This window comes from Cydia splendana, chromosome 1 (assembly GCF_910591565.1).
Source record: "Cydia splendana chromosome 1, ilCydSple1.2, whole genome shotgun sequence".
In the NCBI taxonomy this organism is placed as follows: domain Eukaryota; kingdom Metazoa; phylum Arthropoda; class Insecta; order Lepidoptera; family Tortricidae; genus Cydia; species Cydia splendana.
In genome coordinates, this window is record NC_085960.1 from 16,103,119 (window position 1) to 16,117,327 (window position 14,209).

The following is a 14,209-nucleotide window of genomic DNA, read 5'->3' on the forward strand; positions in this document are numbered from 1 at the left end:
ATCAATATTATTGGCTGTACCTAATCTCCGCAAATGCGACGTCACTGAGTCCACCTAGTTAAGTAAGTAACTGTAGGTACACTTTAGATAGATAGCGTTGAGAATTCTAGGAAAATTCCATAGGAACTTAGGAAGGTACAAATATGTTATTTGCGGAACAAAGGTTACATAGGTAGTTAGGTACCTATCTCAGATTAACATATTAAGGCATAAAAGAGGGATTGCAATAAATTCACCAGAGTTCTGCATGATAGAAATCAACGCCTACGAGAGTACAAAAAAATACAATTTAGCATTCCTGCCAATTACATACTTGAATGTGGCCACCATATCGATTGACGGGTCGTGACCAGTCCGTCAGCACTGAATCTTGATCAGTGATCACACAAACATGTTCACCCTAGTAATACTTGCCACGCCATCTTCCACCATAGTGTCTATTAGTTATGGCTCCGGAGGCATGTTGAGAAGGCAAGATTAATTTTGTCATGTAACCACCGTGCAAACTTGGACTTTACGCCATGGACTTTAAAAGTAATGTTGGGAGAATTCAAGATAAGATCGTTGTATCGGCAAGTTTTCATTTCACTAGATGCTTGGCCCTGCGGTGGATAATTTGATGTTTATTTAGGAGGGAAACTTAGTACAGGAACGCCATTATAAGACAGTCAACGTACTATGGGATCTCTTGCACAGGACAGCGGCCATAGTATAGTGATCGGGGCGGGTCGGATCGGAGCGGAATTGTTAAGGTTTTCGAAAATATAGCACCAAAGATATTTTTGTCTGGGTTAGGGTGCGCACATGATAAAGTCTCTTCTCAATTTTTGATATGTGGTTTTCTCGACGACTGTACGTTTATCACGTAGGTCCTATGGCCATCTTATTTATCTTCATCATGATGTTGTCATAATACTTAAAATTTCAGCTTAATCGGATAGGACCTACCCAAAAAAGGTGGAAAAATATTTTGCAGATTTGGAAGACAACTTACCTAAACAGGTAGTTATTTACTTACAACATACCTAAATACGAACATACTGTGAGACCTACCTAGAACCTACTTGTTAGACTGGTCTTAAGCTGAAAGCGCCGTAACATAGTTAGCAGTGGCAATGGCAATTAACACTCTATAACATTAATAACATTATGCACTGACCAATCGTTGCAATTGTAAGTCTCCTTCCGTCCATCATGTTCTCGTGGTCCATATGTTGGGGATATTTTCGTACTTGTACATAGTTTTCGCGGTAAACTAAAGATATGAAGAAGAAGAAGCCAAGTATTGTTTTTTTCCTAAATAAAAACGCAACACCGTATCCTAGAGTCTCGAGAACAAAAATAGATAGGTGGCGGTATTCAAAATAAATTATTAGCATCTGTATTCCAAGTTTCGGCTGAAATATTTAAGTATAAAATGTTTGTGCATACGGTTAATTTAAATGCATGAATTAGTTCGGACTAGGGGCTGGAACGGTGCAGTGGTGAGCGTTTATAAATAAGATAAAAATCGTTAGCCACAGATTATTTCTAACACTGGCTTGCTACATTTGAATTAGATGATACCATTACCAATGTCTAGATTAGCTATTGGTCACTTACGTACATGTTAACTTTAAAGTACTTTAAAGCACACATAGAAATATTAAATAATTATTCTGATGTTATTAGTGTACATGTACCTACACTAATACAAGGTTAAATATATTGTATGAAAAAGAAATTAAGGTACATCGAGATCTGCAATGGAACTGTTATATGTCTAGGATTATTTTTATCTGGAATGGCTGAACTCCTACTGCTATGTATTACTACTGTCTTGTTTGTTGTCATGGTTATAATTACCTTGGTTATAATCTCTTTGCTCCAGGTATGGGCGGAGAGGCATGTGCGTGCGCGCCGACGCCTCGCGCGCTGCCAGAACCCGAGCCAGATCAGCTCTACGATCACCACTCTTCAGAAGAAGAGCTAGAGGTTGGTAGCACTTACAACAGTTACAACGATAGTGTTTAACTATGACCGCCACGTGGCTTTAAAAAGCGTTACTTTCGTTTAATGGGAAATTCGTTAGACTCATCGATTGCCAATGCCAAGGATACGCTATCAGATACCAGGCCAGGCGAATCCGAACGTACATTAAATATTGGTATCAGGGTGATTCACCCATCAAAATAATGGCATTTTCTTATCATTTGCGCGTGTTTTTCGCTCGTACGTACTTGTTCCCACATTCGAGGGAAGTGCACGGGCGGATGATAAAAAATGACATCATATTTAGATCAAAATTAAGGTTCGGATTAGCTTCTCTGTCTCGCCGCCGTACAGCGACTTAGCAAGCTTGTACTTGTACCTAGTGTAGGTACCTACTGTTCCTTGATGTGCAACTCGATGGCAAACCTTTTCGCAACGGCCATGAAATGTGTCGATGCATATCAATATCGTTTTAGTTAGTCTACGCTCATCGCAAAGTGGTAAATGTTGATTTTTGATATTCATGGACTAAATGTTAAATCAATAGGTACACAGCACACTTCGAACGACTTTGATATTGGTCGACGCAAACAATTTTTCATGAAAATATTATCTTTACATTTAAGAGCCGTTACTACCTAATAGTTATAGTTAGAACTTAACAAAATCCATGAGCTCGGAGGTTGGTGAAAGTAAAATCTTACAGCCATGTGTATAGTTCGTTTTTTTTTAGCATTAGAAAGAACTTGCAAGAAGGTAAGCGATCTTGACATGTCTTTTGATTGAAAAACGCTTTTTAAAATTCAAAAACTATTACTTATGAAAGCAGAAGAATATAAATTATCGTATTAGATTCATAATTGTTACATATTTGCCGTAATTTATTTTAAAAATGTGTTTTTCAATTAAAAGACACATCAAGATTGTTTACCTAATTTCTAATGCTAAAAAAAACGAACTATAGGTACTGCATTTTATAATTTACATTAAATAATACCCTAGTTCAGACTCGTAGGTACTATTACGCGGAAAACATCGTTGCAATTATTATTAAACTTTTTGATTTGTGCATTATAATACTTTCAGAACAAATTTTTTCCCATAATTAGTTCGAGAGTGCATTACGGTATCGATTTAAATAACAAGTATTAATCCAGATTTTTTCCCACAACCCAGTGGATTTTGTGGAAATAGGATCCAGTGGAAATATAGGATGTAAGCGAATGATTACGATTAAATTAAACAGTAACATACATCTGGGTAAATTAGAATTTCGATTGTGAAAGTATTCGTGTCTGCGAGTCATTTGTTAGTAAAGAGGTAAACATCGCAATTTATATCTCACTCTAAGAGATGGCAGGGGTCCCAATGGAGTAAACAACTTAGCCAAATTGTCCACTCAATCTGGGCAAATTAAGTTAATTGACGTTTTTATCCATGCTCATCGCTAGGTACCTATTTAATTTAACTGATTTACGAATTACGAATCAAATAAAGTTACTTAAATAAATTCCTTTTAAAAAATATGTCATCGAAACTACTGAAGCCAAAGTTAGTGTATATTTGATACTTTAGTCACCTATTTAATATTTATTCTCTGCTGGAGGTTGATTTATCAAATAAAAGTCTGCATAAAACTTTACCGGATTTCCTAGAAACCTGCGTGCTCTCGTCAGCCTGCAGCCAATAATGAGGTTTCCTTTCTCAAATATATCTTAGTTATTTGTACATTTTTAGGTATTCATATCAACATTTGGTCTGATTGTTCGCCTATTCCTATTCAGTATTTGTGCAATACTACTATAGGTAACAAGCCATCTTGAGCCCTGAGGGGTTTCCAAATATTTTCTAGAGTTAGACCAAGAAAAGTCTGCAGCGATTTTGATAGCATTCGCAGTGCATGTGTTATTTATTTATACGTCATAATTTCATAGAAGTTTGACGTTTAAAATAACACTTGCACTGCGTGTGCTATCAAAATCGCTGCAGACTTTTCTCGGCCTAACTCTTGAGTCATTAATTTCTACCATTATCCGGAAACATTTCACCAGCCAAACGTTTTAATGACGTAACATGACATAACGCTTGCAGCTGCATCTTGATTCGGGGTGAATGACCGCAGCGGGAAAATGGCGACCTCGTGGCTGCAGCAGCGAACTAAGAACTCAAGGTCGCCGAGATAAATCCCGATTTGAGATTGCAAGTTAGAAAACATTAAACGAGAAAAACCTGATGTTTCTTTTGAATCAAAAAAACTGTATAGTAAGGGGTCATCCATTAATTACGTCACACGAATTTCTAGGTTTTTTGACCCCTCCCCCCCTCCTTGTCACACTTGGTCACTTTTGGCAAACCCCTCCCCCCTGGTGTGACGTCACATTTCTTCAACGAAATCGGCAATTATTTATTTAATATTTTATCAAAATATTTTTGACAAAAGAAATATTAGTAATTTTATAACCCAACACTGATTAAGAAATAAAATTAAAGTAATAAAAACGATTATCGTTTCAAAAACTTGTTATTTAACTGTATAGCGAATAAAATAATTTAAAGTAATTTTCGGTTACTGATGAAGTTAAAAGTGACGTCACAAAGTTTGTGACTCCCCCCTCCCCTTGTCACAGTATGTCACATTTTCTTGACCCCCCCCCCCCTAAACGTGTGATGTAATTAATGGATGACCCCTAACTAGGACTTAGGTACCTTACCTACATAATATATTCTTTAGTTAGTTTAGTTGGAACTGGATTGTATAAGATGTGTAAAGTTTTAAACGAATTCGTGGTTCGAATTTACCAGCTAATGTAGATGGCGCTACCGTACATCATGCGGTAACTTTGTTTGTCTAAAGTTGGAGTTGGACAATTCAGTTGACCACAATACATGTAGCGCTGTACAGCGCCATCTTCAGCTGTCAAGTTGGGGGCACAATTTAAAATCAATTAATTTACATAGTTTGAACCCATTCAATTTAATATATAAGTCTCGGTCTACATATTAAATAAAGGGCGGCTAAAATATATGTACGAGTATAAAGTCTATCTAGCTAGACTGCTAGAGGTTCTATTCATTTCGAATTTCAATAAAACCAGGCGCCCTGAATTTAAAGAATCTAATTCTTTAAAAGACTTGAGGCCGAAATGCTATGTACTACAAGATTATATTCATTATACAAACTTAGTGCAGCCATTTACTAACGTGTTGGAGTCTGTCTTATATTTAATTTACTTGATGGTGTTGCCGACGGCCGAAAATACTTAGCAGACCGGACGTGACGGTAGCTCCATCTAGCGAATTTCAACTGTCTGGAACTCTCGCAGATACGTATGTCAGATAATAGCGTAGTACTTGTCGCCCCATTGTTCAAGTCAAGAACCGTTGTATGCGCACCTATAACTCGCAGACAAGGCAATCAAATCCTTCTCATCGTGGTTAATGTAGCTGTATAATTTATTCGAAATGCAGATAAAGGACCCCGTACCATAAGTATGGAAAATGTGGTTTCAGTTAAATATTCTGAGATTTTGATATAATGTAGATTTTATCGTCCTGAACAAAAGTCTCTATGGGGGCTACCACTGTTGCCGAGTCCCTTTCAGAGTTACGACTTATTTTGTACCCTCAAGGAAATAGACTAGTACTAACTACTAATTCGCACCTTGTCACAGTGACAGTAATATCAGTAATGTAATATGACACTTCCAGCGTCTTTTTCTAGTGAAAAATAAATCGTTTGATAAATGTTTTGAGAAGTTCTTATTACAACGACATACAAATCATTGGAACATTTTTTTGTGCATTTTAATGCACCCATATTTTTACAGTAGATTGTACCAGACAAAACAAACTACCTAACGGATAAAATGAAAGAAAATAGTGTTACTCGTTCAATCTTATCTACATATATTTACATACTTTGATAGATACACATGTACACTTTAAAACTCGGTTTATCAAGGATTTCTGTTCGCACAATCAAGTATGTGGTTTAATAATGCAGTACTTGGGTATTTCACGTTTTCTTGATGACGTGCATAACCAAGGTACCATACCACACTGGCAACATGAGCACAACAACCAATAGTCCTGGCACCGGTTTTACATTTACAGTAATAGGCCAAGATAGGCTCTTCCTCCGGAATTTCGTTTTGGAACGCTATCCATAATTGATGTTTAACTGCATTTCGAAAACGCGAGCGTATTCTCATACGTATCAGGCCGTGTTCATTTAGTTCATCAAACTCAAATACATCGTTATTATCCATATCCATTTTATCCTGTATGTAAGCAGGGCTTAAATTAATTTGGTAAATACCAATAGTCAGTCGCTTCAAATACGCCATGTCAAGCCTAGGAAACTGCGGAAAATGATTTTCATTAAGAAGGTTCCAATTAGCATTACGTCTAGTAAGATTAACGTCAGCTTCCACCCGTGCTTGCATTACATTAATATCATGAATCCTATTCAGTAACTCTCTGGCTAATCGAACAGTTGCATCCTCCATATAGATATTGACATGATATCTGTTAATTATAGCACCAGCTATTTTCAGAAAGTCGTTTAGATGATTAAGGTGTGCCATTGGGATCAAACCATCAAAAAACTTAAAAATTGACTTCAAATGGCCATTGCGGGCTTCAACTATCCATCTTGTCTTCGTAATTATTCGCGATTTGTTTGCTGCTTCTGTTGAAAGTTGTTGCTGTCCACGTGCAAGGACTTCGGGCATTTTACAGTGCATGCCTTTATTTTGGAGATATGGCACAACATCTCGATATCCTCGATCCATTAAAAACACATCGCCATCTCGAAACCATTGGCTCATATCATCGTTCGATTCAAACTCGACTTCAAGTATGCTCGCGTCATTATTTCTGGAGTCTGAAAAATAGGGTCCGTGTATATCTAAAATGTATCCATCAGGGGCTACTATTAGGCAGGGTTTTACTAAATGTCGTTTTTTATGAAAAGAAAAAGATTTTCTGAGAGATTTGAAGTTGCTAGGTTTTCCTGTATAAGTATAGGATGCATCAACAATAACTATTGCTTGTCGATTGTCAGTATTAGGATTGTATAGTTCATTAGCGAATGGTGTCACGTGGGCATTAATGAAGTCATCTCGAGTAATGGCATTATACCCAATAGACTGGGGCACAAATCTTATCAATAATGATTGCCTGACTATTTTAATGTCGCGACTCACGTTGGCTCTGGAATTGTATTTGAAAAGAACTTTTAGGAAATCATCAGAGAGTCCTTGACACATTTTCACCAAGAACATCAATAATTTTTTTTCTGTGACATTGCGGTTAGGCCCGTCGTCGTTAATCGGCACACAATACTGCAACATGTCTTGAAATTGCTGTTTTGTTACGGGAGATATTATACTGAAATCTTCTTCTGAGATGTTGTCTACGTCAAAATCATCACTTTTTTTTTGCTTACGTAACGTGTGTAGGAATGAACTCAATTCATGGCCCGCAAGTCGATAACGTCGTTTAACAAATAGTAACGTGGGCTTCAATTCTAAAAGTAGTAGCCCGGAAATGTCCAAGTGTCCAACACAACATCGAGCTGATGCGGGTACATAAATGTTTAATTCAATGAAGACGTTTGTTCTTGCATTGAGGTTCAACCGGGGATGGTTTTCTCGTGAGTTGCAAATCATGCAAGTATTGCTCGACCTTTGCCTCAGTACGTTTAAAGCAATACAATCATCGCGACGCAGCTCCTACAACTCTGTATTTAGCAATCGGTCACAGTTAATACATACACGGGACTCATTGATAAATTCAGCCGGGATATTGTTCATACTTTCTCTGTATGAAATCGCCATCTGAATTTTTTCTTCGTTATTTTCCGGTATCCGCCGCAAAGCACGAGGAACATAGGCATTATTGCAGACAAAGCAATGTCCTCTAACTAATAGTAACGCCATTCTACTTTACTCTTACCTATTTGTAAATCTTACATCTAAACCTTACATAAATAATCTTATTCGGTATATATTCACATTATTATCAATAAATATTATGTTATTTATTAATAATCTACGAAGTGCACATGAGGCACGTTTGAAGTTGACATTGCAGTCACTTTATCTTTCGTCAAATGGCCAGTTTATCGCGAAATCGCAATATAGGTTCAATCTAATGTCAATTGTTTAAATATATAGTTGGTAATTGCATCTAATTAATGATTTACTATCTGATACAAAATCAGTCGTAACTCTGAAAGGGACTCGGCAACAGTGGTAGCCCCCATAGAGACTTTTGTTCAGGACGATAAAATCTACATTATATCAAAATCTCAGAATATTTAAGAGCGCTCTTACAAGAAAAGTCGAAATAATGCAAAATTGATGATACTAGTCGACGAAATTCAGGACTTTGCGCTCATTATTAGAAACAATGAGTACTTGTTCCAGTAAAAGCGTCTTCTTATCTTTATAAATATCGTTGTAAATATTAGAAAAAGGACTTATTAAATTAGTAATGATTTTTTTTCTGATGGTCGTTTCCGAAAAACCCCGTGAAGCACTGAATGGCGAGCTCTTATTTGGAAATGTTGAGAATTTTACTCTGCTAAACCTGGCTATTTTGTATTACTAATACCCTGTACTTTAGGCATATCAAACTATATTTTTCCTACATACCTTTGAGAAAGAGAAAATCAAAGTAAAACGAACTCGATTTTCTCTCCGAAACAAGTGTCAATTCCTACGAAAATCTACTTAATATCGAAGTCATTTTCATACTCAAGCAATCTGCAACGTTTGCTTATACTGTTGGTATACATTAGTGTTTATGAAATTCTACTATAATTTTTTGGCAATTTTTTGAAAACTACTCTATATTACCGATGACGCGCGCTGCGCCAGCTCAGTGCCGCGGCAGAGCTTGTAGAGGCAGGACGTGTGTCGGTCGGCTCCGCACATTTTCAACGGCGACGACGAGGTTTTTTATCATTGTGTGCGGCGGGCGCCGTGTAAAACGCTATACTGTGTGCGTGTAAACCGCAACGAGAGACTTTGATCCTAGCACTGTTTTTATAGTATTATAATTTATAATGGTACAGTTTAATAAACTACCGGACAGGATTAAAAATATTTGAAACGACCTGACATTCTATATGTATTTATTTGACTCAAGATAGTACTCAGGGTCTGATGATGGAGCCGGAAGGTGGTCACCGGTACCAATCAACCATGCAACTAAACCACTTCGTGTTTAGGCTCGTTTTATTCATCTCAACAAGATCTTTGACACAAGATAGTACTCAGGGTCTGATGATGGAGCCGGAAGGTGGTCACCGGTACCAATCAACCATGCAACTAAACCACTTCGTGTTTGGGCTCGTTTGATTCGGCTCAACAAGATCTTTGACTTAAGATAGTACTCAGGGTCTGATGATGGAGCCGGAAGGTGGTCACCAGTACCAATCAACAATGCAACTAAACCACTTCGTGTTTAGGCTCGTTTTATTCGTCTCAACAAGATCTTTGACTTAAGATAGTACTCAGGGTCTGATGATGGAGCCGGAAGGTGGTCACCGGTACCAATCAACCATGCAACTAAACCACTTCGTGTTTGGGCTCGTTTGATTCGTCTCAACAAGATCTTTGGCACAAGATAATACTCAGGGTCTGATGATGGAGCCGGAAGGTGGTCACCGGTACCAATCAACCATGCAACTAAACCACTTCGTGTTTAGGCTCGTTTGATTCGTCTCAACAAGATCTTTGACACAAGATAGTACTCAGGGTCTGATGATGGAGCCGGCAGGTGGTCACCGGTACCAATCAACCATGCCACTAAACCACTTCGTGTTTAGGCTCGTTTTATTCGTTTCTATAAGATCTTTGACACAAGATAGTACTCAGGGTCTGATGTTGGAGCCGGAAGGTGGTCACCGGTACCAATCAACCATGCAACTAAACCACTTCGTGTTTAGGCTCGTTTGATTCGTCTCAACAAGACCTTGGACACAAGATAGTACTCAGGATCTGATGATGGAGCTGGAAGGTGGCCACGGGTACCAGTCTACCATGTAACTGAACCACTTCGTGTTTGGGCTCGTTTGATTTGTCGCAACAAGATCTTTGACACAAGGTAGTACTGAGGGTCTGATGATGGATCCGGAAGGTGGTGACCGGTACCAATCAACCATGCAACTAAACCACTTCGTGTTTGGCTTCGTTCGATTCGTCGCAACAAGATCTTTGACACAAGTTAGTACTCAGGGTCTGATGATGGAGCTGGACTGTGGCCACGGGTACCAGTCTACCATGTAACTGAACCACTTCGTGTTTGGGCTCGTTTGATTTGTCGCAACAAGATGTTTGACACAAGGTAGTACTGAGGGTCTGATGATGAATCCGGAAGGTGGTCACCGGTACCAATCAACCATGCAACTAAACCACTTCGTGTTTGGCTTCGTTCGATTCGTCGCAACAAGATCTTTGACACAAGTTAGTACTCAGGGTCTGATGATGGAGCTGGACTGTGGCCACGGGTACCAGTCTACCATGTAACTGAACTACTTCGTGTTTGGGCTCGTTTGATTCGTCGCAATAAGATGTTTGACACAAGATACTACTCAGGGTCTGATGATGGAGCTGATGATGATAGACAGGTACCCGTCGCCACCTTCGCGCTCCATCATCAGACCCTGAGTACTACCTTGTGTCAAAGATCTTGTTGAGATGAATAAAACGTGCCTAAACACGAAGTGGTTTAGTTGCATGGTTGATTGGTACCGGTGACCACCTTCCGGCTCCAACATCAGACCCTGAGTACTATCTTGTGTCAAAGATCTTGTTGAAACGAATAAAACGAGCCTAAACACGAAGTGGTTTAGTTGCATGGTTGATTGGTACCGGTGACCACCTGCCAGCTCCATCATCAGACTCTGAGTATCACCTAGTGTCAAAGATCTTGTTGAGACGAATCAAACGAGCCCAAACACGAAGTTGTTTAGTTACATGATAGACTGGTACCCGTGGCCACCTTCCAGCTCCATCATCAGACCCTGTGTATCTTCAGTGTCAAAGATCTTGTTGAGACGAATCAAACGAGCCTAATCATGTTACTACATGGTTGATTGGTATCCGTGACCACCTTAATCATCATCAGATCCTCAGTACCAGTTCGTTTTTAAACCCTCGTTGATACAAACTTTACAACCTATAGGTACCAAATGCAATGACGAAACATGTAAATAAGCGAGTAGGTACCTATAATTTCTTTCGAGTAATATACCTTCATAAGTACGAGTATGGGGCTATTCATAAATTACGTCGTTTCAAATGGGAGGAGTGGGGGGGGGGGGGTCTGGACATCGGATGATGGTAACATGACGTAGGAGGAAACAGATTCATCCGAAGCTTGATTTTTGGATGATTTGAGGGGTGGGGAAGGTCAAAAATCGTCAAAAATAGATGACGTAATTTATGAACAGCCCCTATGTACATTTGCACTGCATTTAGTATTTTCGTACTTACCAAATAACAGTTTTAGAACTTTAAAAGTTAAGTACAGTTAGTGTTGTTATGGTTGATTTCAATATGCTTCGCGAAGGATCAAGAATGTTTAATCCATCATTGTAGTGCGAGTGTGGCAGAAGGGATCGGCATACTGAGCTCGCACGGACTGCCGCAGCGCGTAAAATACCTAAACTCGCTCAACGCCGAAATGTAATAGCGCTCTTAACTGAAACCACATTTTCCATACTTATGGTACGGGGTCCTTTAAGTGTGCCTCTTGAAATTTGTGTAAAATATTCGTTTATGAAGAAATTTTTCAGAGGGTTTAGCTAATTTCATGGTATAATGACTTGAAATAATGCTTAAAATTCGAGCTTGGTATGGTCAGTATTAAATAGATACCTACCTTATTTGAATATTATCACCGGAAAAAGTTGCCATAAAGATGGCGAGTTTGGATTACTTATCGTTTATTGTTGTTCCTAAAATAGAAACAGTTACGGCTTGCACCTTTTTCATAGTATATGCATGCATGGGGTAACATTTCTATACAGCTGACTGTAGGAAGTAAACATATACACCGTTTTATTTTAACAAAGTACGCTCATTTATCCAGACAGAGCTTAGCTTCTGTAAATCGCAGTTCCATTACACGATATTTCACGCCCAGCCCAGTGTTAGATACCGAGGAACCGCATTTATCTTGTTTTATAGCCAAGTACGTAGCCATTTACAGATATTATTTGGATATGTTTTCCAGAATGGCTTGTGGTTTCTGAATTGTACATCGTAAATATGTACAAGTGTATGGAAATCTGACTCTATACCTAACGCCATAAATAAGCGATTGCATTGGATCCTAGTAATCTGATTAAAGTAATTATATTATTATAATAGTATATACCTACGTATACTACTTAAATGCCGTGGACTGTTGTTTAAAACTTGCATTGTTGTCAAAAATGTCTGTTGACAACGACAAAGTTGCGTTTCTCAGAGAACGTCATTATCAGAAATAAACCGAATTGTATCTTAACTCCAATTCCATTGAGACGCAGGCAACCCTGCCGGAGCCGAAACATTTGCTCCATGCTTATTTGTTCGCTGCAGTTTGGCATCTGTCTGCGCTTGTCGTGCTTACTCCGAATTAGAAATTCTTTTGTCTACTCCTCTCTTAATTGCAAGGCAAAGAAATGTAAAGGCACCTCTGACTTGCTATACATTTGTCTCCTTGTGCTGAGGCTATGGAATATGAGTATTCCGAGATACCTACAAATAGTACCTACAAATTAGGATCGTTTAAATTTGTTAGTCAGCGTAAAGGTACCGTTAATAATAATAAGTAATGGTTCCATGCGTCTCATGCATTTTGTAATAGAAAAAAAATTAAAGGTTATGACATGGGAATAAAATAAATAAAACTGACAATAATACAATGATTAAATAAGTTTTTGGGAAAAAAATCATTTTTGGTACAAGCTTTTATCGCTGACTGTGCTTTTCTTACGACAGACAACTAATACTCATCGAGACAATTCTAAAAACCCCTAACACAATTAGGTTGCGTTGGGACTCCCTCTGGTCGCATAACAACTTTTGTCATATTGTTAATTGTCATAACACTTTGTTCATAAAATTGTAAGTCATAAAAATTTTTCATCAGAATTATTCCTGAGCATAACTGGGTTTTGGTCATAAATGAGTTATGACATATTTTTTATAGTCATTAATTTAATTCGCATAACATTTTAAGTCATCTGCTTGATATCCATAATTGTTTTTCGTTCGAAGTATTGCAGTGCATAGTATTAATATAGACATAAAAAAATAAGTCATATTTGTATCAAATATCAACATTTATTCAGCAAATAGGCCACAAGGGCACTTTTACACGTCAACATTGAATTTACATACAAGCAAAAATAATAACAAGACATTAACAATTTTATAAAATACAACTAACAATTCAAACTAACGTATTACAATTACTTAGAGATGTATATGGTCTCTTAATGTCGAATTACATAAAAAATACAGATATAAAACACAATAAAAAAAAACTATAATATTTAGAGGTGTAAATGTCTCTACGTGTTTGTAGTGGTCATAATGTTTTTTTCATAAATGTTACAAAGCATGAATAATAAATATGTACCTATGGTTGTGACCCACCTATGAAGCAAATATTACTTTAGTCATAATCATAACCACAGAACGACCGTATAAAAGAGGAGATCCAAGGAGAGGAGCCCCCTCCGCCTCCCTAGAAGAAACGGTTTTATAAAATAAATTAATCATAGATATGAGATTTATTCAAATAGTAGGTAGGTTAGGTTCGTTAGGTTTCTTTAGATGCCCGAAGGGCAAACAAACTACGCAGAAATAGGAGCCCCGCGTGAGCGAGGCTCTGTCGAATTGTTTTTGGACGGAGATTAGGGCTATCAATAACTAAGTATGCCTTAAACCATTATGGTTGAAAATTATTATGCGCACAAAACGTTATACGTAAAAACATTATAAGTATCGATAAATATGCTTTTAGCTGGTATGACATCTGATCCATTATAATTAAAACCTATATGCACAAATAATATATGACAACTGCTGAGTATGTCATCAAATATTATGGCTAAAAATGTTTGACACAATATAATATGACTTTTCATTTGTATGCGCAATGATGATTATGACACAAGTTGTTATGCGCAACAAAGATATGACTTAAAATTGTATGCAACCCAATATGGACC

The 14,209-nt window shown here is 37.8% G+C and overlaps 1 protein-coding gene across 2 annotated transcripts in view; it reads left to right on the forward strand.

Moving 5' to 3' along the window:
- LOC134791065 (uncharacterized) overlaps window positions 1–14,209 on the forward strand; it is an 84,562-nt gene that overhangs the window by 38,058 nt on the left and 32,295 nt on the right. For both annotated transcript variants that reach the window (XM_063762105.1, XM_063762099.1), the window contains one exon: window positions 1,871–1,974. In XM_063762105.1, coding sequence (XP_063618175.1) covers window positions 1,871–1,974 — 104 coding nt within the window. The remainder of the gene's footprint in view (window positions 1–1,870; window positions 1,975–14,209) is intronic.